Genomic DNA, 25357 nt, shown 5'->3' with positions numbered 1-25357 from the left:
ATCCTGTGGAAATGTAGGGATACTGTTCAGTGGACTGTCCCCCCAGCTGCTCTCTGCTTTCCCCAATGCACAAAAATACCATTGAGCCTTATCTGGCAGTCCCCTTCCCAGGGGAGTCACAAAGAAACATTGATTCCAGGAGTAAGTGCTGTGGCAATTGGTGGGTGGTATGGGATCAGTGCACTTTCCCCCCAGCTGCTCTCTGCTTTCCCCAATGCACAGAAAAATCCCATTGAGCCTGACTCACTCAGGCAGCTCCCATTCCAGGGGACTCCCAGCAGAAACATTGATTCATTATGACCAAGCCCCAGTACTCACCATGTCTTCTCTGCTGTTGCCTCTCTGTGCTATGTTAGGTATGTGTAAATGATGCTACAGAAGAGTCTACAAACTCCTGCACCGTGATTATAAACAATGCAGCCTCTGTAATAAATGTTTCTGTTTGTTTTTTTTAAAAGTGTCCTTGAATCAATATGGCTAACAGTACAGAGAAGAGACTCCAGAACTTGAGAAGGCGCAAAGAGAACCAAAGAGATTTGGTGAAAGCAGTTATGAATCAGTATGCCAGAGACAGTAAGAGAGTGCAGGACTGGAGAGAGAAAATGCACCAGTGGAGGCAAACAGAAAGCAGGAAAAAAGAATTGGCTAACAGGAAAAAGAATTGGCAAAGAAGAAAACCACAAAGCAGCTTATAAGCCTCCTGGCGCGCCAAACAGACTGTATGCAGTCACTGGTAGCCATGCAGGCAGATCTATACCCGTGCTAACCCACCCCATCCCAAAGCTCTCTCCCCTTTTGCCCCAGTGTTTGCTCATAACCCCTTCTCCCAGTATCCTGCTTCTTACCACCACCAGCTGCCCCCCCCCACACCTGTACGTTCACCTACCAGCCCTGAGAACTACGACCCTTACCCTCTGCACTCAACCCCCATCACCATGCAGCATAGTAATCCTGAAGTGCAGCAGGCATTGCACAGAGCACTCCAGGCAGGACATATCAAACATCTGACTGTACAGTTCATCACCCTACCCCCCCAACCTTTTATGTACTGTATTTTTAATAAAGGATTTTTTGCTTTTAAAACAGTTTTTATTATTGCAGAAAGAGAAACATACTGTACCCAAGGGAAAAATCATTGTAACCACTGCACTTACCCAGTGCAAGGCACCAAAACATTACTGTTGGCTTTCAGCCTCAAATTGCTCCCTCAAGGCATCCCTAATCCTTGAAGCCCTGTGCTGGGCCTCTCTAGTAGCCCTGCTCTCTGGCTGTGCAAATTCAGCCTCCAGGCGTTGAACCTCGGAGGTCCATTCGTCACTGAATGTTTCACCCTTCCCTTCACAAAGATTATGGAGGGTACAGCACATGCGATATAACCGCAGGGCATGCTGCTTTCCCCCAAGTCTAGCTTTCCATAAAGACACCTCCAGCGTCCTTTAAACAGCCAAAAGCACACTCCACAGTCATTCTGCACCGGCTCAGCCTGTAGTTGAACCGGTCCTTGCTCCTGTCAAGCTTCCCTGTGTATACGGTTTCATGAGCCAAGGCATTAAGGGGTAAGCGGGGTCTCCAAGGATCACAATGGGCATTTCGACGTCCCCTACTGTGATCTTTCGGTCTGGGAAAAAAGTCCCAGCCTGCAGCTTCCTGAACAAGCCACTGTTCCGAAAGATGCGTGCATCATGCACCTTTCCAGGCCAGCCTGTGTAAATGTCAGTGAAACGCCCACGGTGATCCACAAGCGCCTGGAGAACCATAGAGAAATACCCCTTCCGATTAATGTACTCGGATGCCTGGTGGGGTGGGGCCAGAATAGGAATATGCGTCCCATCTATCACCCCCCCCCACAGTTAGGGAAACCCATTTGTGCAAAGCCATCCAGAATGTCCTGCACGTTCCCAGAGTCACGGTTCTTCTTAGCAGGATGCGATTAATGGCCCTGCAAACTTGCATCAACACTATTCCAACGGTCGACTTTCCCACTCCAAACTGGTTCGCTGACCGATCGGTAGCTGTCTGGAGTTGCCATCTTCCAGACTGCAATAGCCACCCGCTTCTCCACTGACAGGGCAGCTCTCAATCTCGTGTCCTTGCGCCGCAGGGTGGGGGCGAGCTCAGCACACAGTCCCATGAAAGTGGCTTTTCTCATCCGAAAATTCTGCAGCCACTGCTTCATCCAGACTTGCAGGACGATGTGATCCCACCACTCAGTGCTTGTTTCCCGAGCCCAAAGCGGGCGTTCCACGCTGCTGAGCATGTCCGTTACTGCCACAAGCAATTTAGTGTCACACGCGTCAGGTGAATCTATATCTGTATCATCGTCGTCGTCGGACTCCTCACTGTCACTTTGGAGCATAAGGAATAGCTCAACTGCCAAACGTGATGTGCTGGCGACATTCATCAGCAAAGTCCTCAGCAGCTCGGGCTCCATTTCTAACAGAAACCGCGCTGTAGACTCACAATGGCACGAAACTGCTGGAGTGATGCACCACAGGGCGTTGGGACAGGAAGCGGAATGACCCACACCCTTCTGTCCCCTACCCACAGCGCCAAAATGGGATGAGGTGCTCTGTGGGATAGCTGCCCACAATGCACCACTCCCAACAGCGCTGCAAATGTGGCCACACTGCACTGCTGTTCCTACACAGCTGTACGACCACAGCTGTAACTCCCAGCGCAGCACATTTCCAAGTGTAGCCAAGGCCTTTGCCAATATGTCTACAGAGTCAACATCCCATGGTGTTAGCTAGAGGTGAAGGCATGTTCTCTGAATTGCGGAGGTGATTGTAGCTGTGTGTATGTCTCTTATGCAGGATGGAGTTGTAGCTCTGAAGGGAGCAATAGATAGACTACAATGGCCTTAATTATTCTCTCAGGTAGGAGGCCCTGCCTGGGGTTGAATAATGCTGTTAGCTTGCTCATGCAGTTAAATATGCTGAAGGAGCTGAAACATGTTCAGAAAGGCATGCTGAGCTGGTCACATTTCCTAGGTGTGAGCTGCTACTTCAACTAAAGCCCACACAAGTTTCCACAGAACCTTTTTATTTTCCTTTTTAAGCTTTAATACAACGTCACACAATCTGCATCTTTATTTTATAATGAGGTATTTAAAATATTTACAAAGAAATGGTATTCAAAGACTTTAAAAAAAAAAGACACTTTCCTTTTTCTGAACCATATAAACATCAACACTTAATATCTGCTCAGTAACTTCCCTTAAAGTAGGTGGGTAGAAAATCTTATTTGGATGGCTTGAACCCTGCTGCAGGGATGGGGCTGTGCATTTCTCTGAATTAGTCCTACACAGATTATGAACAGACATAAGTCCTTCTTGCTGAGACACTTGCCCTAATATCTTTATTCAAAGGGGGCAGTTTGGATAAACAGCCCCTGCAGTGTGACCTCTCCTGCAGCCTGTGCAAGGGACACAGAACAGGATGCACGAGGCTTTGATGTGCCTGCACTAGCACAGCTGGCTTGTCCTTCTCTCAAGTGCTTTCCACTTGCATTCACCCTAGGACTGGCTTAAACTCTTGTTTGCTGGAAATACACATCCCTGGGGAAAGTCTGAAAGGAATTCAGAAATGGCTACTATCCCTTTAAGCAGCAAAGAGTACTTGGCCACTCTCCCTGAAGCTGATTGAGGGGTTGTCTACTTTCCCTCCACTTTTGAAATAATCTGCTCTTCTGCCCTAGCACACACCCCAGCTTGATGCTCTGGCACCAGGCTCCTCTGTACCAGCCAAGGAGAGTGGGAATGTGTCCTGGGCCCTGGAAGACTTTGCTTTATGAGCATCTTGAGAGAGACCTCTTAAGCAATGCATTGGGGCTAACTGTCTCCCTCCCCTTTAACCAAAATCTTCTCTCCCATCTCAACATGAGCTCTTCATGTGCCCATATTGATAGTTGTCAGTTGACTTCCCCATCTCTAGAAGACATTTGCGTAGGACAGCCTTTCTCCTATTAAAGTAAAATGTAAAACTACCTTCAAAGTCTCTGCACAACCCTGCTGTAAAGCTCCCACCAACTCCCTCTGATGCTGTGTCAGAGTACAAGCTGAAATGCATGTAACACTGGTCAAAAGGGAGGGGAATAGAAAAAGAGGATGCAGGGAGTACAAGAGGTGGGGCCAGCGTGGCACATTGCAACAGTCCTCAGGTGAAACAAGTCCTGCTAGCCACACAATGAACAGCCCCCATTTCAGTGCATCTCCAAGTCCTGTCACTTGCTGGAATTCATCAACAAAAAAATACAAATGACCCCCCACTCCTGAAACAAGAAACTGGGATCTTAGCCTCAATCGTTTCAACCTGTGCCTCTCCTGGCCCTAGCTCCTCAGGCACCGGGAGTACCTGCCTGGCCCATGAGAGGTGCATTGCCATCATGTGCCTCCTCTATGGGGGTCTGGTTGGTGTGTACCACAATCGTGTTCTCATCCACAAGCTCACAGGCCGGGTTCGTGAAGGCAGAAAGTGGAAGGGTGATGCGCTGCATTTCACGCTCATAAACCTTCTGCTCGTGCTGCTCCTTCAAGTCTTTGCCCCTAGAAAGAATCAGAAGAGGTGGTCTGAGTGCTGACTGCAGTAAGGTCAGTCCCTATAAGGGGGCTCTGTCCCAATGGAGCTGCAGCAGAAGGGACGATGCTACTGCTCCAACAAAAGACCAGGCCTTTAATATGAATGTGATGTGCTGGGTTTTTCCCCAAACTCCCAAATACAGAGCTGAAAGCAAACAGAGCTGTGTCGGCGGGAGGTTTCCAACACTCCTTGCTTTTGACTGGTTCATCCAGTTTTACAACATCATGGAGGTTTAAGCCAGTCTGTTCCCACCTGTCACTGGCCTCAAGGGTCAGACAGTAGATATGGAAACAACATGTGGCAGCTAACTGGATTTTGGTTTATGGGTCTGTCTTGAGTCCCTGTAACATGCAGGACTGCTGAGTCAAAGCAGGAGCTGCCAATGTTTAGAGAAGCCATTAACTCTGAGTGGTAAGAAAGGATGCAAGAGCTCCGGGTGGTGGTTGGCACTTGCACAGGTGAGGAGGGATAAACACATGCTTTAGGCAATGAGTATCTTCCAGAAAGCAAACTGAGTTAATGGCACTGCTCAGCGTAGGTATGTAATGACCTTATGTGCCTGCTGTGTTCCAAAGAGACTGACTTCTCCAAACTACCTGACCCCTCACACGACAGCAAGGAATGTGACATGTCTTCAGTGTCTGGTGCCAAGAAGAAGTGACTTTTTTTAAAAAAGAGTGACAGTTACTAAACTCTATAGCAAAGGTAATGCATGCTTTAGTTAATGAGACACCAACCAGGTTTTTTTAAGACAAGTGCTACATGCAAAATTTAACTTTAACTGGGAAGCCAATGCACCTGAACATGGTGAACTGAAAAGGGAAAAAACTGAAGCATCCAGCGCTGACCCTGCCTGAAGCTTGAACTTGGGCTATTTTGATTTAAGGGAGGGGCTACTAAGACTCAAGCCTCCCCAAAATCAAAATCTTTTCACAGCAAAAACAGTCCTGATGTGCCAGGCCCCAATTCAATGCAAGTCTGGTGGATCAGAAATTACATTTTAGACTGTCCTCTGCTTGAGCCCTGGAGAAGCCAGCTCCAAGAGGCTAGAACAGCTTCCAGGGCTTATTGCCAGACAGTTCTAGTGCAGTCTAACCTTCTTTCTTCCTTCCTCCCCCATCAGTCCTCTCTGTCTACCTTCACTGGCACCCTGAATCATGCTCTAACCTTATGTAACACTGTTGGAGTCTCTGCTGTCCAAGCTTGCTGATACATCTTATGTAAGGACTTGGCTCAGCCTGGGAGGGACTCATTCTGCTTCACTAGGAGAGGTTGGCAGCTAGCTACAAGAGTTAAGCCCTAAAGCAGGGATGTGATAATCCTTCTGTGGCTGTAGGATGCTATTGACAAACTGCAGGCCCGATCAGCCGGTCAGGTGCACATATAAGTCTGACTGAACTGAAGGGAAGTTGAGTATGTGCAGCTATCAGGCTAACTGGACCATGCAATTCAAAGGACAAATTTAGGAAAGGGAAACAATTATGATTCTACCCTGTTTTCACTCAAATAGATGAAGGTATAAACACGAAAGGGAGATATGGCTTAGACTGCCATGTGTAGGAAAGGGAAGAGTGGGCTCAGCCTGGGGAAGACACAGAACAAAGGGCAGGTTACTGTGGTTTGGGTGTTTGTTTTTAAACACAGCTGTTATTAATGTCTCACTGTGTTAGGGCCTAATCCTATGAGATACTTAACTCCCACTGCTTTAACAGAGTAGCCAGAACTTAGGACTCGCATATGTGCTGGCAGGTCCGTATTGGGGAATCACAGGCAGATTGGCCAGTGTGTCTACATAACTGCAGCCCTCCCAAGGGCCTCTGACTTCCAATAATGGAATGAAAGCTTAATAAATCGTTTCTGAAAAGTGTCACAGGGCAAAAGTGGTGAAAGCTCCAACAATCAAGACATATAGAACTACAGGGTGCAGCATCCTGGAGGCTATACTTCAAGGGGAGTGGGCTCCTCCACTGGCCCGGGGTGAGTGGGCGGTTATTACGGGACCTAATACCTCTGTGTTTAAATGAGTTCCATCGAGGCTATGACAAGACCAGATCTCACAGCAGCACCACCACCAATGTATAAGAGCCTACCCATCTCAGAGTCTTGCATGAACTGGGACTTAGGTGTTATCTACAGTAGCTCAGAATTTCCTGACTGTTATAGCCCTGTATCACAGCCACACTGCCAACTCTTGATCCAGAGACTACTTACCTTTTGTAGATGTAGCCCACAACAATGCCAGCTCCAATGGCAATGATTATCACCATCATGATGAAGCCCATCACATAACCTGTGGGGAAGGAGCAGAAGCGACAAAGTTAGGAACAAGGCAGCACCTCAGCCTCTATATACAACAGTGGCTTTAGGGGTCAGAAGAGAAACATCCTGTTGTAGTCCCACTGAGGAATCTAGAGAGTGTTCCTGGAGGTCATACCTAATGTCCCCAAGTCCTTCTTTTCCTTGGACTTCATCCGGACTCTCTGACTGATCCCAATGACGGGCTGCACAGCAGCTGCCTCGCTCCGGGCTGGTAAAGTATCAGCTGGCTCAAATACCTGGTCTATCCCCTGAGAAACCTCAGCCGCAACTGTAGGGACCAGAGTCTCTGTGGAGGAGGTAACAACTGTTGGGAGGAAAAAATACATTAAAATATTAAAATTTGTCACCAAAGTTTCATAGCAACAGCTATCTTGTGAATGGGGCACAAACCCATCTCAGACCCAGAACCCTGGTCCCTTCCTCATCTTAAACTGACAAACAGTCCCAGTCCCCCTTAGATGTTAGAATGCCTCCCCACAGATGGGAGAAAACACGCACACGCGCACCCACACACACTTTTCAGTTCAACTGCTGCTCAATATAAAGGTCAAGAGCAATCTAGGCAACTGGCAGAACAAAGCACCAAAACAGGAGTGAGAGAAGAGGTGACACCTGAACCCAGAGCATTAATCAAATCCATTTATAGCTCAATATACAGAGAAAAAAAAAAAATCACAGAGAACAGAAATGACCAAGCTGATCAATATCCCCATACTGAACTCTTGCAGGAGCCCCTGCTGCTGTTCTATTTCCCTCCTGCCTCAACATTCTTGAGCAAGAAAGGCCTCCGTGGGACTGGTCTAAGAAAGTATTTAAGTCCATCACCACTCTCTTATGTACAGCTTGCTACCAAACAGCCCATGTGAAAGTGTGAAGGGAAGAGGGGGAGCACTCACTCTGGGTCCACCATCGAGCTCACCTTTCATATTCCTAACAAAAGCTAAAGGGGGTGTCAGCTCAGGGCACTGGCAGTGTAAACCTTTCACATCCTCCATGTGGCTCACTGATCTTCATATTCCATTTCATATGACCACTGTGGAATAATGAAGACCATACCAGCAGGACACGCTTCCCTAGGGTAGCCCTAGACAAGAAAAACTACCTTTTTGGAGGAGAGCCCCAAACACTCAATATGCTGCCATGACTGAAAGCCACCCTCCACAGCATCTTTTCTATGGGTCTCAGAACCCCCATCCCACACATATGATGGCAACATTCCTTTAGGTATTTTTCCTTGGAGCATTTTGGTTCAATACCTTGAGTCTGTGATCAGCCAGACTGACTTCCCATATAACACAGACCATAGGACTTCCTTGAATTAATTTCTCTTTAAACTACAGCATATCTTTTAGAGAAAAAAATATTGTGTGATTCGGAGGGAGGGTGTATTGGGTTAGTAACAGGCAGGAGACCACCAGGAAATAAGGGTCCCTCTGCAGAGGGATGTTACTTCACATGGTGTCTTTCAGAAAAAAAAGAGCAAAGGATCTGGCAGGGTTATGCCTGGGGAAGAGAAAGCAATGGGACAGCCCCTTCCCCAGGCAGACATACCACAGCAGGGAAGGTAGTTTAATCTGACAAAATGGCTGAAACCCTGGCAACTGCACCAATTGCTCAGCATATTGGCTCCCAATCCCAGGCAGTTCCTCAATCCTAGGACTTTTAAATAAAGAGCCATAAACAGGGAACATCTGCTCTGTCCTTAATGAGCTGCAGTCCAAGGGTAGGAGGATTGAGAAGACTGAGGGAGGCAAGAATTCTGAATCCTGCCTGGGGTGGAAGACTACATGCAAGGAGGGACATGCTCTCCTGGAGAACAAAAGGACCCCACTCGTTATGCCCTTCCAGCTTGACTGTGAACCACAAATGACTACTCTCTGGGAACACTTTTTTAACCAAAACAAATTTTGAAAGATGAAGGTGTCTGGGGAAGGTTTTCGGGCCACAGACTCTCAGACATTAGAGAGGAGAGCAAACAAGCAAATAGTTCAGACAGGATCAGTGCAGATGTGTTCTGTATTGTGCATCTTCTAACATTTTCCCCGGAATAGTCCTAAACAGATTATTCCCCACTCTAACAGTAACACCTCTATCAGGGAGATTTTCCTGGTATGCCAGTTCTTCCCTTTTTTAATTTCTTCCTGTTGATTCTAATTATCCCCCCATCAGACAACTCCTCTCCATCCCTGTAGGGGGTTAGCCTGTCCCCCTATCAAGCCCACTGTGTCCAGTCTGGATTTGATAGCTTTCCTTGTTTAATCTTTGCTCCCAGCCCCCTTTGGTTTCACGGTGCCGCAGCTGTTTGTGACGCTCTCCACAAGCGGGTGCCTTGAGCCTCACAGTCCCTGACATTCTGCTGCTCTTTGCTCCCTCAAGTTTGTCAACACCTGAACTACCCACCCTGACATGGCCTTTCCCTGCAGTGACCCGCGTGGGACTAAGGGCTGGTGAGGAGGGGGCTGCGCAGCCGATCTCTCTGGGGCGCCAGACACACGTGGGAAGGGTTAGTATGACGTCACGGTGGGTGCCCTGGAAAGAGGGGGGCGGGCGGCTCACTCCACGTGCAGGGGGCGGGGACAGCCCCGCCCTGGGGGCGGGGTTAAATTGTTTACACGCCGAGCTATAGCCGCTGGGATGACATCACCCCAAAACGGGAGACCAATCAGTACCCCCTAGAAGCTTGGCAACAGGGCAGCCAATCCCGCTGCAGCAGGGGTGGGGACTAGCAACTGCACCCCGTCGTGGTTCACCCGACGTGCTCCCCCTGCGCACGTGCCCTGGCCTCGCTGACCCCACGCGGGGAGGGCAGCGGGCACGTGGCCCCGCAGCGGGTGGGGTCCCCCGACTAGGGTAGAAAGGCTCGCGCCAGCCCGGGGAACCCAGCGCCGGGCGGAATCCCGCTCACCTAGGCAGGGGGCGATGTCGCAGGGGCTCCGCTCCGGGATGTCGGCCTCGCCGCTCACGTAGCACCAGGGGGCCGCACCGCCGTCGGGGTTCCGGCAGCTGCTGTGATCCTCGGAGACTGGGGGGCCAGGAAGGACAGTTAATGCGCGGCAGGGGCTGGGCTTGCACCCCCACCCAGCCCAGGAAACACACCCAGGAGCGAGTGGGGGGGACGGACAATAACACAGCTGAAGAGCTGTTTGGAGCCCCCCGCCAATAAAAACCCAACCACCCCCGCGGTGGGGCAGCGAGCGCACCTACCTGCAAGGAGTGTGGAGCTGTAGTTTCTCTGCACCGCCAGCCAGTTCAAGCACGGGGCACCGCTCGAGGTGATCTGCTGGCTGCCCCGGTAGGAAACTCCATTGCCACGGACACATTCTGGAGAGAACGAGAGAATCCCGCCGGCCCTGAAACTGCGCACGCTTTGTAACCCACAGCGGCACCTCTTGTACCAGCCCCTCCGCTGCCTCCGTCTTCTCGCCTCTTCCTTCAAGGCACCTTGAAAACATCAAAGCACCGAACACCCTCCCCGAACGCCATGACATTTCCGATCCGAACGGGGGTGAACAAACTCAGTTCTAAAATGGGGGCAGAAAGTCTCTCAGCAGAGCCAAGCAACGCTGGCGGGCTTTAGACTCTTCAAACTGCCCAGAAGGGGAGGGCTGGGGGACCAGCTCCGCTGATCTTCAAATGTAGGGAAGCATCTTCCCCCCCACCCCCGCTTTCCCTGAGCCACCCCTTCGCAGGGGTGCCGGGCGCGGCAGCTCTGCCGGGCTGGAAGTAGTAACAACAACCCAATACATGGTTTCCGCTGTCCCTGCGTCTGGACATCAGTCACGTCCTCTTTACCCTTTATAGACTCACAGAACTGGCAGGGACCTCGAGAGGTCATGATGTCCCCCCACTCAAGGGGACCGGACTTATTTTATGTGCCACAATCTCATCCCCTGGCAGAGACAGAAGGGTTTTCTGAGATTTGCCTTTGTTCCTGGTAACAAAGATGGAGCTCGGGGTCCCTCTCCCCGAAACCATACGGAATAAGACACCCCTACCCCACCGCAGGGCAATGCAGGCTCCATCGCCTGCCCCCCAGCTCCGGGAGCTCGGTGCGTGTGGGGGTGGGGGTCGGCTCTCACCTTCGCTGGCAGACGCTGCTGTTAGCAGCGCGGCGCTGAGAAGCAAAGCTTGCACCCAGTCCAGCATGCTTGATCCAATCCGTGCACGAGCAAAGGCTGAAAAAGTAGCCGTGGAAGTCTCAGCAATCTGGGAAAGCTGCTCGCCCCTTTTTGGCCTCGGCCCCTGCTTTGGTCTTGTTATTTTCTCTTGTGGTAAACAGGCTGGGCTGAAGCTCACTGCAGCGAAGGCTCCTCCTCTCTATAGACTCACCCTGGGTCTTGAACATGCGAGAGAAAAAACAGCTGCAGCAGAGAGTGGCGGAGCAGACAGCCCAGGGTCTGTGTGCCCGACTCCTGGTCGGAGAGTTTCGAGGATTCAGTAATATAAACGGTGAAAACAGACGCTCTAGGGCAAACTCCGGCAACCTGGGCTTTCACGTCCCCTGACTTCCGAAGGTTCTGCACGATTCTGGGATCGGCGAGGGGCGCCCAGGAACCAGTTACAGCAGGAGTTAAATCGCATTTAACCCCTCCGTGGTTGTTGCCTACACACAGGCGTAGTGGAGCCGGTTCAGCTCCTTTGGCCTACTGCCTATGGGGAGGTGGTGAGCTTCTGTCTGCCGCTTCCCTAACAGCATTCTCACCCTCTGCTGCAATCTCTTCGGGGATAATAGTCTCCAGGCCTACACCCACAGACACACCAAGGAATACACACACCATTCAGAGACTGAGAGAGAGGCAGGGCCTGAAGAAAACTTGCCCCCCTTTAAGGTCGTCTCGTTTCAACCCCTCCATCCAAACTTTGTATATTATGCTAGATTCATGTTTCAAGAGGGTTCTTCCGAGTCCAGCAATGCTGCTCCTTGATCTGTCTGCAAGAGACACTAGCATAATGGCACAACTTTCCCAGTTCCCACCTTCAGCAATAAATCCCTCTGTGCTGCTAGTCACCCACTGAGGGAGTTAGGAAATCAAGTTGACCTGTGTGACAATGCATGTTATGAAACAATGCCATTAGATGTTTTTTGCTGGTCTAGTGGATTGATTGGTAACAGTGTGATGACATCTACAGAAGGGCCATGCTTGCTGTCCCACAGGAGTAGTGCCATGTAAGTGGGGGTTTAAAGAAAAATATGATTCTAGAGTGAAGAAGGGTGGATATTGTTCTATTCAGGTTCTTATGCTGCAGTGTTGTGGTATCTGAGAGAAGGGTATTTGCAAAGTAGAAATAAAAATATTTTTGCATAAGAGTTGGCAGGAACCCTGGTAGGGTTCATCTGTACTGTTGAAACTGGGGTACATGTGTTTGCCTGTCTCAGCTTCTTCCTACAGCCTTGAAATCCGGGACAGAACATGTCTGCATAACATGATAGAGAGAGACCCAAGTTGGCACCTTTTAGACAAGATCCTGAGCTTAATCATGTGCAAATAATTTGTATATTGGAAACAAACCTGAGCTGCTGGAGTTAATGAAGGTGTTTATAGCTATAATTGCTTGTTATTACCAAAAATATTTACCTTACTCCAACAGCTTAATAGAAGGAGAAAACAGTAATTTGTCTCACAAGTGCAGCTTCCCTGTTTTCAGCTACAGGATGGGTCACAGGCCCCATTTTACATATTCATGTGTGATTCCTTCCAACTTCTACCAATCTGGATCCTTGGCCTCCATATTCATGACATCTTTGGTTTCCCCAAGGATCCTAATCCTGCCATCTTTAGTCTGGATATGAGGAGGAATTTCTCTCTCTCAGAAATTTACACAGGGGGAGATGGCCAGTGAAGGGCTCCCTATTCACCTGTAACTACCCAGGTACTGCCTTATTTCCTAATTTGGGTTTCTCTGAGTTTGCCATAGTAAGCAGGAGATCCCAAACAGTGTAAGTAAGGCTGGTGGCACTCACTAACACACAGGCTATGCTTTCACCTCAAGGACATCAATTCCTGTAGCTTCTCTGCTTTTCATCTGTTTTTCTTTATTTAATCCCACATGGTTTAGAATCTGTGGCTCTGGTCCTAGTTTTCTGGAGAAATGTTCACAGCTGAGACTAAGAGATGAAAACTCCCTGAAAAATACCGTTAGTGTTGGTTCTACCATAGGCATTCTATCAAAATAATGCAACCTTTTAGTAGCAATTTCAGACAATAGGTTTAAAATAGTTATTTATATTTTTAAATATGTAGGAGGCACTCAGATATTGTGACAAGAGTAACCATATAAGTACCTAGATTGACAGACTGTTTTTCATTTGTCTAAAACAGGAAACAACAATCAGCTAAAACAGGGGTTGGCAACCTTTCAGAAGTGGCGTGCTGAGTCTTCATTTATTCACTCTAATTTAAGGTTTCGCGTGCCAGTCATACATTTTAACGTTTTTAGAAGGTCTCTTTGTAGAAGTCTATAATATATAACTAAACTATCATTGTACGTAAAGTAAATAAGGTTTTTAAAATGTTTAAGAAGCTTCATTTAAAATTAAATTAAAATGCAGAGCCCCCCCGGACCAGTTGCCAGGACCCAGGTAGCGTGAGTGCCACTGAAAATCAGCTCGCATGCCACCTTCGGCACACATGCCATAGGTTGCCTACCCGAGTTAAAATATTCAGCCCTTCTGGATGGGAGAATCTCTAAAAAGGTCTAGGGAGGAAGGATGGGCTTGTGCAGTGGTCCCCAATGCACCATGGTGTCCGCAGGGGCATCTTAATGCGCCCGCGTCCTGGCCCCTGGGAGAGCACCCGCCGAAATGCCGCCGAATTTCAGCAGCATTTCGGCAGGAATGCCTCTCGATGACGACGCTTGTCAACAAGTGACGTCATCGAGAGGCGTCGCTCCCAAATTTCGGCAGGGACGCCTCTCGATGACATCACTTGTCAGTGACAAGTGGCGTCATCGAGAGGCGTCACCGCTGAAATGCCGCCAAAATTTGGCAGCATTTTGGCGGGTGCTCCACTGCTGCAGTGGTCCTTTGGCTGGCACCTGCCAGCCAAAAAGGTTGGGGACCACTGGGATTGTGGTTAAGGCATAAGACTGTGAATACAAGGTTCTATTTCTGACTGTGCCACAGAGTGGAGTGCCCAAGGTGTCACACAAGCTCTCTCCTCTGTGCTTCATTTTCACTTTCTATAAAATAGGGGTAGTTAATCATGATTTCCTACCTTAGAGGGATGTTGAGAAGATCAGTGCTTATAAAATGCTTTGGAAGCATAACATGGAAGCCGCTACAAGAGTGAAAAGTATTTTTACACCCAAAGGCTACAAAGTCTAATGGCTAATGGATGACGGGGCATCCAGCAAGCGTATATTCTACTGGTTCTCCACATGATCCTGGTAAAGTTAAGCTTCCTGAGACTTGTTCCACCACCTGTAAAATGGGTATATTAGTACTCAGCCAGCTTTAAAGGACTTTGACATCATTGGTGAGGGAAGCTCCCTAAGTATTGGTTCGCACTAGCTGAAATGTCTGCTCTCTTTAAATGCTTTATGTTTTACTGTGGGGACAGACTATTGCTGGGCCAGGTTCCAAGGTCTTATTTCTGGTAACACTTTCACTGAAGCCTGTGGAAGTTTTGACTAAGGCTGTAGGATCTGACAAAGTGGGTATTCACCTACGAAAGCTCATGCTCCAATACATCTGTTAGTCTATAAGGTGCCACAGGACTCTTTGTTGCAGTCAAATCAGGGAGTCTAGGAGGGACTCAAAAGCTTTCACATTGCCAGGAAAGCACAATAGCCTTTTCCACCTGTCTGACTTGTACACATTTCTTTTTTCCTTTTATCTCCAGTTTTTCTGGGGTGCCAGCGCAGATTTAGGCCCTGCAGTTTGACAGAGCAAAGTCTAAGGAGATGCCATGGAACTCCAGAGACGGAGGGAACCAGGGAATTAAAGGCTGTCCCTGCTCATTAGAAATAGATTCAACCCATTTGCTCTGTTCTTACAGCTGAGAGCTTCTGTTATTTTCTAGAGACTTTATTTGAAAAGGAGATGTTCCACTGATTATTGGATGGATACCTCTGTGCTATATCCATGGCACTTCTCAGTCATGGATCTTAAAGCACTTCACAGAAGTACATCAATATGCTATTTTACAAATAGGGAAATGGAGACAGAGAGGTTATGTGATTTTCTCAAGTTTGCATTGTGAATCCCTTATCTAGGTTCTGGTCACATCTCTGTCTTGCACGCAGTTTGATGCTTTAACCACTACACAATACTGCCTTCCATTGATAAATCTGTATCCCCAAATGCAGACATTGTCTGTACAGGCTGATATTATGGCATTTACCTTATAGTAGCAGACCAAACTGTCATAGATATTTTCTTCTTCCAGACTGTCCCTTTGGTTTCCTTTGTTCTACTTCTTCACCTGTGGGAAAACTTAATAAAAAGTTTAAAGAAAGAAATATTCCAGGGTAGTTAAGCACTGGAATAAATGGCCTACGAAGGTTATGGAATCTGTCATTAGAGACTTTTAAGAGCAGATTAGACCAAGATACATCACAGATGGTCAGATAATACTTAGTCCTACCTTGAGTGCAGGTGACTGGACTAGAAGACCTCTTGAAGTCCCTTCCAGTCCTATAATTCTATGAAAATAACAATGGAGCTTACCTGCCACACAGGGTGCTGTGAGAATGAGGCAATGTTTGTAAAGGGCCCCGAAGACAGAAGGCAACAAGTATACTAAGTGTTCTTAAGTACTTACAGATAAAATGCAGATAATTCTGTAAACTATTCTTACTCCCAGCTCGATCATAAAACAGTGTCTGTCAGGGTTTCTCACCTAACAAAGCCATCCTTACAAGATGCTCCAGGGACAGAAACAGATTCCAACACGTTATTTCTGGCTTACAAAAATGATGTCAATCACAAGGACTGGGACAAGGGGGCTCCGACTACACATGGAGTTTATGAAGTTGTAGGCCAATGTGCAGCAACAGAATTACAAGCCGGAGAGCGAAACCATGCATTTCGGGTCAGAGGGGAGAGAGGGAATGAAAGTGCTGACTCCATTGCTTGATCTCCCTGCTGCATGGTAAAGAAAAGGCTCTCCCCTCCCCCCTCCAATCCAAGAGCAGGAGCTACTGCCAAGTAAGTGCCAGCCAGAGCCTCCAGGACTAACAAGGAAGTCAGCAGGAGCAAAACAACCTGCTCTGGTATTTGAACTGGTCTGGACAGGTTCAGAGAGTTTGCTCTACTTACTCAGAGTGCCTTCGCTGATGAGTTTTCTGCATGGTATATAATGAAAGGCTAGAGGCTCTAGCAGGGTAATCTGGGTCCTGTGGTTCAGAGGAGGGCAAAATAGCCCCTGTGGTTCACTGCAGGGCTCAAAGGGGGAGTTATATTTCTCCATCACAAAGGGGTTGGTGCTGAATGCCTTCAGCTCTTGCAGGCTACATTTTGAGTCAGGACACAACCCCCTAGCATGATCGAACCCTTCAGACAGCTATATCTTTCTATTGTGGCCTCTTTTGTGATAATCTGTACAGCACTTTCCCACGATGGTAATCAGTACCACTCATGACCAAAGCAAGCAAGCAACCCAGAGTTATTTGTATTCATGCTGGTCTATTTTGTAACGGACTCGATTTAGATTACTGTTGTCCTTGTCGGAACTCCCCCTTCCTAGTTTCTGGGCCAGGCACACAAATAACAGAACTGCTTGGATTACATAACCTGTTGTTTTTACTTGTTATGTGTCATGGCAGGATATCACCAAACCCTGGCTGTGTTATTAGGCATGAGGCACAGCTGACAGAGGAGGAGGTGATTTCCCAATGCCTCACACTTACCCTGTCTTGCTGCCGTTAAAGTGTGCTACTGCTGGAAAAACAGAGCCTGTCTCTTTAAGGGTGGAGGAGAAATGCCTTTGTGAGGAGGGCAGCATGGTTTTAGCTGGGAGGCACCATGATCTAAGGGGTGAAAGCACAGGCCTTGAAGTCAAGAGCTCAAGATTTATGAATGTTAATTTTTTAGATCCAGTTTTCCCTACCTCCCACATACACCCCGGTTAGGCTTGCCACTTAGACATCTCCCCAACAATGAAACTGAAGGTCAGAAATACTTTTCACTTTTTTTTAAAGGAATTGTTCTCATATTTCCTCCTCTTTGTATGCTGTTTAGTGTCTTCTTATATTGGAGATACTTGCCTCACATTTTAAAGGCTGGTGCTGTGTGTCTGGGCCCGGGGGAGTGCTTAGGCCTCCCCTGGTGCCATCTTTCTGATTAACCAACCCAAATGTAACACTAACAGTTTCACTTCTCTAATGACACCTGGTTCATTGTAAGCCTAGTAGCTAATTTTTTTTCCTTCAACTTCAGAGTTGGAACTCTTCTGCAGCCTGCCTTACATCCCAAGTGATTCTGCTAATTTTCAAGCAGGTACAGATGCAAAATTGTAATTGGAACAATAGTTTTGCAAGAAATCTTGTAGAATTGCTAAATGGTTTGATTACTTGATGCAGGTAAAATTCTGCCGCTTATAAAGTCGTCTTTGCTATGTTAACTTCAGACAATATACAATGCCACACCACTAAACTGCACAGAAATTTGAAAGGAAGCATTTGTTCAGCAATGGATCATGCTTCTGCATGAGATTTGGCTCCAGAGGTACCAACCAATGTTGCATTATCAGCTACGGATAGCTATGCATCATACACTTCTCCAGCTTAACACTTCATGGCTCTTACTGCTTCAATTCTGCTTTTCCATCTTTTCTCAGGCACTTGTTTCACTGTAATACCAGAGTGTCCAGCATGTTTCAAAACAATATCCCATTGACAAACGGATTGAAAATAAATTAAAATAGGCTGAATGACCCCCAAAAGGTTCATGCCTTTGATACAACAGCCAGCAGCACTGCTCAATACCAGGCTGATAGAATGGGTGCTACAGGACACACAAACTGTTCAAGAGAAACTCACGCATCTGTTTCTACACTCTGCTATTCTTCGCTTTCATGTTAGCTCTGTTGTCACAGCGTTGCCCTCTCACATTTGCAAGAGGCAGTCCCATTTTATTTAATTTCTGGAGAAGAACTTCTGTCATGCCTGCATCACTTGAATCATCCAGTTTCACAAATACTAAGAAGCACTCCTGTATTTTCACATTTACACTGCTTTCACATTTCCAGATCTTGTGGAAATAAATCTTACAATCATAGACATGTCTACCGCTTGGCTATTAGCCAGCGTGCAACCATGGACAACTAAGTAATATTTTGATTCCTTCACCATGGATAAGATTTTGCCTCTGATTTCTGATGCCAAAAGGTCAATTAGTTCATTCTAAATATTTTTTTCCCAATGTAATGAAGACAGGACTATTTGATGTTATTCTTTCCAGAAATTATTTCAGAATGTCATCAAACAGGACCATCAACTCCACAAATTTTAGGAAATGTCCATTACCTGGTTCCTACAGCCTGTCTGAATGGCCTGGAAGAGCCAAATTCTGAACAGCAAGTGTCCAAGTAAGAGCGACAAGTCTATGCAGAACATTATGCCAGTGTTCTGTTTACACACTAAGTATATACTGATTATTTTTGATCAACTATTACAGTTTAAAGACTCTCCTGCAGTCCATTACACATCTGAATGATTAAATGTGATCAAGAAATTTTTCATGACTGCTGAAAGTGGCAGATGTATGTTTCCAGTCTCAGATGCTATTGCTTGCCAATTTGGACTTGACATTCAAAGTAAAGATCTTGCAACAAAGGCAAAATACCTTATCACTGCCACCCTACCTCAGCCCTGCACCTGGATCCTTGGCCTAACCTGGCACCATCTTGCTATCCTTGCCCAGTCCCCCTGCACTCACCCCTCAAAACACACCACCCCCACCTGACCCCCCAGCAATCACTGCACCCGCCAGTCTGCCCTTCGGACCTTTCCAGAGGAGCTCCTCGCTTTTGGGCTCCTTGCCCACACACTGGTTGCACTTCCAGAGACATGGCGGAGTTAAAGCGGTGGCTGCAGTATGAGTCTGGGGCAGTGGCCAGGGACTGCCCAGGCAGCAGGGCCGACCTGAGGAGCAGTAGGCATGGACTGGGATCAACATGGAGCTGAACGGATTGCTGCACTTGTGGTGCAACCACCTGAGCTGCAGTCGCAATCTTCCCTGGTAACCCCTCCCCCAGGCATCCCTCCCAGCTTCATCCTCCACGGCTGTTGCCTATCTGCTGTCCTAGTCTTGTCCCTGCAGAAAGGCAAATGTCTCTGGTTTTCCTCAATTGTGCACGTCACAGACATGCGGAGACAACACATTTTATAACTCCTACAATACATACACCCTCTCTGCAGCCACTACAAACATGCAGAAGCCAGCCCTGCAAGCATGAGAGCACCTCCCCCTGCAATTCTGGTTTTGAGTTTCATTGAATCATAGAAATGTAGGACTGGAAGGGGCCTCACAAAGTCATGAAGTCCAGCCCCCTGTGCTGAGGTAGGACTGAGTAAACCTAGACCATCCCTGATAGGTATTTGTCTAATCTGTTCTTAAACACCTTCAGTGATGAGGATTCCACAACCTCCCATGGATGCCTGTTCCAACACTTAACAGCCCTTCTGGTTAGGAAGGTTTTTTTTATTTCTAACCTAAATTTCCCTTGCTGCAGATTAAGCTCATTTGTTTTTGTCCCAGCTCCAGTGGACATGGAGAACAGTTGCTCACCATCCCTTTTTTAAACAGCCCTTCCTATATTTATCATGGCCCTCCTCAAGACTAAACATGACCAGGTTTGTTTTTTTTTTAAACCTTTACTCATAGGTCAGGTTTTCTAGACCTTTTATCGTTGTTGTTCTCCTCCTCTGGACTGTTTCCAGTTTATCTACATCCTTCCTAAAGTGTGGCACACACAATTGAACACAGTACTCCAGCTGAGGCCTCACCAGCGCCGAGTAGAGCAGGACTATTACTTCCCATGTCTCACATACAACAGTCCTGTTAATACACCCCAGAATATTAGACTCTTTTGCAAATGCGCCACATTGTTGACTTGTACTGAGTTTGAGTTTCACTATAACCCCCGAATGCTTTTCAGCAGCACTATTACCCAGCCAGTTATTCCCCATTTTGCAGTTGTACATTTGATTTTTTCCTCCCAAGTGAAGTACTTTGCACATGTGTTTATTGAATTTCATCTTGTTGATTTGAAACGAGTTCTCCAATTTGTCACAGTAGTGTTGAATTCTTAATCTGGTCTTCCAAAGTGCTTGCAACCCCTCCCAGGTTTGTCTCATCTGCAAATTTTGTAAGTGCACTCTCCACTCCAGTATCCAAGATATTAATGAAAATACTGAATATTGGATCCAGGACTGATCCAAGGGATCCCATTAGATACGTCCTCCCAGTTTGATAGCTAACCATTGATAACTGCTCTCTGGGTAAGGTCTTTCAACCACTTGTGCACCCCCCTTATTGTAATGTAATTTTAGACCACATTTCCCTACATTGCTTATGAGAATATTGCATGGGACTGTATCAAAAGTCTTATTAAAAACCAAGACATATCACATCTACTGCTTCCCACCCATCCACTAGGCCAGTACCCCTGTCAAAGAGTTTGCCATCTTCAACAGCAACTCTGGTTGTGAAGTGAACATCCCTAGCTGCTGTAGGAGGAAGACCACAAGGATCCAGAAGGTCCTTTTCTCAGTGGGACAGGTAGTGTTACCTTGCCTCACCATACTATTTCTTGCAAAATAAAGACACTGGGGTAGGATGCAGTGCACTCGATTAGTTAGCTAACACTTGACATGGGAAGGCTGCAGGGCTATTTCTTAAATAAAAGCATATTTATTTTAAAAGTACCCTTTCATCTTCACTCTCCTCCTGGTATTCAGTGGGGATGGCCAATGGATTGCAGCTGCTCTTTCACACAGACACTCGTTGCTGGGTCACCTTCTCCTGAAGGAGTTAGAGAAATCTAATCAAGCAGGCACAGAGAAAGGATTGTGTGTGTTCAAAATAAGCCCATCCAAACATGTACACAATGCTGCTCAGGACAGCACAATCCTCATACAATCCTGTGGCAACAGCAAGAGAAGCCTTTGTCAGGCTGGCAGGAGCTGTCTCTGCAAAGAGGGAAATTCAGAACTATGAAACATACAGGCCGTCTCTCCCTGCACCCTGGGCTTCTATAGTCCGGCTCCAGAAAATAAACGCATGCACCCTGCAGGGTTAATTCTCTTTTGGTTTATTACCATTTAAAATCAGTGTGTACTCCCTTGTACAGAGGCCTCAACTTCCAACAGAACATACAAAAAATACACACACACAAAAAAATAGGTGAGTAAAACTAATTGCTTGATACAAATGGGTCCCTAAGACAGCTGAGGTGGCTAGTCAGGCTCGGTTTCAATAGAGGTAGACCTATAAATAGGCAAGAAATTTAATTCAAGCAGAGAGAGTCACCCATCCTTATCAAAGCCTCACCTCTTGCTTCCATTGAAGATAGTGGCGAAATTCAATGGCAGCAGGATTGGGGCTATCCAGAGCCAGTGGCAAACTTCTCTGCTCCCTCCCTTCCAAGGCACCATCTCTTCCATATGTCACTGCATCAGAAGAAACATACTGTACCAGCTTTCCTGATTTACCCTCCTCACCCCATACATCAGCCATTCACTGTTTAGGACTTTTGAGAAAAGTCTTTTCATCTTAATACACCCTGTATCAGCATTAATTGCAGCAACTTTCCCTCTCTGCCTTACCATTGTGGTCTGACTTAAGTATCTCCCAATCCATGTCCTTGGGTTCTAACAGTTAGAGTCAGCCTGACAATTCTGGAGAGAGCACATAAAAGCTGCCTGGAGAAGGTACCTGTCTGTTGATAAAGCAGCCAGAAAGCAATTAGCAAGAATGAGACACCAATTTATCATACAAAGCACATACCAGAGGTGTGTGTTTACTACATGACTGCAGGTAGCTTAGACCTTTATACATCAGCCAGTGTCTTCAGGAAAGGTACTCTCCAGCCCAAGGGAGTCACTGGAATGTCAATTAGGCACCAATTATTTCCTGCAGTGAACATCTCTCAGAGCACTTCTAGGTCTGCAAAACTGCAAAGGCCACCCAGGAAAAACTACATTCAGCTGGACCCAAAGACCACATCAGTAATGCCAGACAGCTTTTAAATACTGCACGTTTAGAAAAGAATGCATCCCAATGTTTGTCCAACTTTTTATCCATTACACCTGAAGTCCAGGGTGCTGAACAGATGAAAGAGAGCAGAATTTGGCCCATTAACTGATCAGTCTCCACAACACACCAATGAAGTATGGTTCCCATGCCCTGTTTTATAGAAGGGGAATGAAATCTAGGAAAAGGGTGAAGAGTTGATCCTCCCAAGTGCTAAGAGTGGTGTTAATGGGAGCTGAAGGGGCTCGGCATTCCACAGCTTCAGAGCCTGAATTACCACAGTGCAAATCAATGACAGAGCCAGGTTTACAATTCAGGATCTCAAGTCTCCCAGCCCCATGCTTTGAATACTGATCACTGTTCTTCTCAGAGGAACATGGACTAGCACAGCAGTTCTCAAACTGTGGGTCAGGACCCCATAGTGGGTCGCAACCCCCTTTGAAAGGGGTGGCCAGGGCTGGCTTAGACTTGCTGGGGCCTGGGGCTGAAGCCCGAGCATCACTGCCCAGGACCAAAGCCAAAGTCCAAGGGCTTCAGCCCTGGGTGGCAAGACTCAGGTTGCAGGCCCCAGGCCTGAGGCTGAAGCCCTTAAGCTTCAGCTTTGGCCCTCCTGCCCAAAGCAGTGGTGCTTGGGCTTTGGCCCCCCACCAGGGGCAGTCGGGCTTAGGTGGGCTCAGGCTTCAGTCCCCCTCCTGGAGTTGTGAAGCAATTTTTGTTGTCAAAAGGGGATTGCAATGCAATGAAGTTTGAGAACTCCATAACTAGCAGATTACTATGAAAACCAAGTCCTATGGATCACTCAGAGGGGCCTAGTGGGGCCTTGCTTTTGAAAGGAAGGTTTGCGCAAATGGAAAAAGGTAGGGCCCAGGAGAGGATGTCCAGACAACTCTAGTTTTCATCTAAGCTTTAGTATTACTCTCCCTCCCACGCCATCCCTTGCTGATTTGTTCCTCCTCCTCTCTGGGACAGGACTGGGTATACAGGGTCAGAAATTCAATATTACTTCACTCACAATCAAAATACAGCACAGTGCCTAGGCAAAAGGTAAATGGTACAGAGCCTGCTTAACTGATGTGAAGGGATTCATTATACTGGTAAGGCCAATACACTCCACAGTATAGTCTGGCACTTCAGAGTGACAAAATCTGAGAGAACAATTGAAAAGATGCAGTTTTATTTTTATGGGTTAATAAAAGGAAGCCTTTTCTGTTTCATGGGGGGGTGGGTAATCTGTAACTTCCCCTGTTTTGGCTTTACTTGTTTTATATGTAGTGAAACCCAGAACATTTTACTCATCCTTTCAAGGTCAGAAATTAGTTCTTTTGAAATGTACTTTGGCATCACAAGTACTTTCTCTTTTTATATTAAAGCTGCAGATTGCATCATCCTCCAGACTTAAGACAGGCACCGGCTTAAGTTCAGATATTAACATTTTAAAAACTGAGGTTTAAGAAAAACAAGACGTTAAAAAGTTATGACAGACACTACAAAATCTAGGTTAGCTCTCCTGCTTTTAATCCAAACAGCTGAAGAGTTAGGTCATTCAGTCCCATGATTTCTCTGTTTCAAGTAATTCATTATTGAGGACATTCAGTTCAGGGAGTGACAACTGTAGGAAACAATGGGGAACGAAAACATACTTCCTAAGCCATTGGCACTCAGAAAAGAGGTCCAATACTGTCACCAGGCATTTACAATTATACCAAAGACAGGTATGAACACCAAATCCTCACCACCTTAAAGTCCTGTTGCTATGCTTTAAGAAAATAAAGTCTGTTTAGCTCTACCTGTTTTATTCCATGTATTTTTTTCTTATTGTTAAGGCACTGGACTGGGACTTGGGAGACCCGGGTTTAATTTCTAGTTCTGCCACAGACTTCCTGTGTGACCTTGGGCAAATCATTTAGTCATAGATTCAGCAAGACGAATGTGCCTTGCTGAATTAGATCCTTAATCCATGCCTGTTACCTACCTAAAAAATGATGATAATGTGCCCTCTCTTCACCTTGTGTCTATCTTTGTACTATAGATCTTTGGGGCGTGGACCATTGCTACATTTGTATGCACTTCCAATCGATTAGGAGGCTGGAGGCACTACTGCAATACAAATATCTCACTTTGATTACCAAGATATGTATAACTGAACTTTTTCCTTTCGTTAGCCTCCTCCTAATGCCTGAATGCCATTATGATCCAATGTTTATGGCATGTCAGTCCCTGTCTCTCGGGAAGGAGTTGTGAAATCTCAAAAACAGGATTGCAGACTCACCAAATGCGGGGGGAAGGAAAGGGAAGCTCTTTTTAAAGGAGAGTTTCGGTTTACAAAAACATGGGTACTCAGTGACTGGAAGGAAAATAGAAAAAGTTGGGTAAGGCTGCCCAGAGTGCAGCTGTGTTCACTGCACGATCATGCAGAAACACTCATAGGTGATTTTTTTGTCCAGATCTTTTCAGTTCTATTAGAAGTACATACTTCCCAAGTACAAAATCACACAGAATTGTTTTAAACCAGCAATGTCACAGCAAAAAAACACACAGAAATTTGCCCCAGAAGACGCAAGGAACCATAAAATATTCTTGGCGAACTGCTTGGTTTCTACGTTAACAAGCCTACCCCAGCCACCACGTCAGTGCAAATCTCTCCCATGCACATCGCGACCAGTTAGAACAATCATTACAGGTTTGTTAACCTCCCACCTAATAGGTTTCATGTCCACTGGCCTGGGAAGCAAGTCGCTTTCATTTAATTTCAATCTAAGAGTCCCTTTGATAAGAAGAATACATGGTGATGTTTTTAGAATCCTCCCTTTTTAACAAAAGCTCTACACCTTTTATGAATCAAGTCCAGTTCTGCAGCACTCAAAATAAAGTTTTGATGCAACTGGCCAAAATTCATCCCAGCCGTAACTCCATGGAAATTTGAATGAATTTGGCCCACTGTCTGAACTTCTCCCTAGGCTTACGCCTATTGTGAACAGAGTGCCCTCTCGGAGTATTCCTGGAAACAAGAAATGGAGACGCACATGCTATGTTCACTTTTGTTAACTGCCCTTTCTCCTCCAGCTCAAGTCCATGAGCAAGCTGATTCCCAAATTGGCAACAAAGCTCTTGTCAAACACGCTACTCAGTTTACATCCTTTATCAACATTTTCCTGCCTACTTCCTCCCAAGTCCTCCAGTGTGGATAATCAATAAGAGTGAGGATGACTGGAGTTGCCAATCTCTGATCCTGGCTTACCCTTCTGCTGACTGGAAAGCCGGCTAT

At 46.7% G+C, this 25357-nt stretch overlaps 1 protein-coding gene across 1 annotated transcript; it reads right to left on the bottom strand.

Annotated features, from left to right (window-relative positions):
- Nucleotides 1-3025: 3025 nt before the first annotated feature.
- PIK3IP1 (phosphoinositide-3-kinase interacting protein 1) lies at nucleotides 3026-11605 on the bottom strand. The gene is made up of 6 exons (XM_032773716.2): nucleotides 10976-11605; nucleotides 10101-10217; nucleotides 9802-9918; nucleotides 7012-7200; nucleotides 6789-6867; nucleotides 3026-4543 (listed from the first exon to the last, which is right to left on the bottom strand). Exons 1-6 carry the CDS (start codon nucleotides 11040-11042, stop codon nucleotides 4336-4338), a joined length of 777 nt encoding a protein of 258 aa, XP_032629607.1. The 5' UTR covers nucleotides 11043-11605; the 3' UTR covers nucleotides 3026-4335.
- Between the last annotated feature and the right edge of the window lie 13752 nt (nucleotides 11606-25357).

This window comes from Chelonoidis abingdonii, chromosome 22 (assembly GCF_003597395.2).
Source record: "Chelonoidis abingdonii isolate Lonesome George chromosome 22, CheloAbing_2.0, whole genome shotgun sequence".
In the NCBI taxonomy this organism is placed as follows: domain Eukaryota; kingdom Metazoa; phylum Chordata; order Testudines; family Testudinidae; genus Chelonoidis; species Chelonoidis abingdonii.
This window is presented reverse-complemented; position numbering and strand designations above follow the sequence as displayed.

Bases quoted from the DNA above. Each gene is read 5' to 3' on its own strand.
- PIK3IP1 (XM_032773716.2), bottom strand. From the start codon at position 11,042: ATGCTGGACTGGGTGCAAGCTTTGCTTCTCAGCGCCGCGCTGCTAACA. The intron at 10,218-10,975 runs GTGAGAGCCGAC...CGTTCTCTCCAG, and splicing joins AGCAGCGTCTGCCAGCGAAG to AATGTGTCCGTGGCAATGGA. The intron at 9,919-10,100 runs GTAGGTGCGCTC...CTGGCCCCCCAG, and splicing joins CAGCTCCACACTCCTTGCAG to TCTCCGAGGATCACAGCAGC.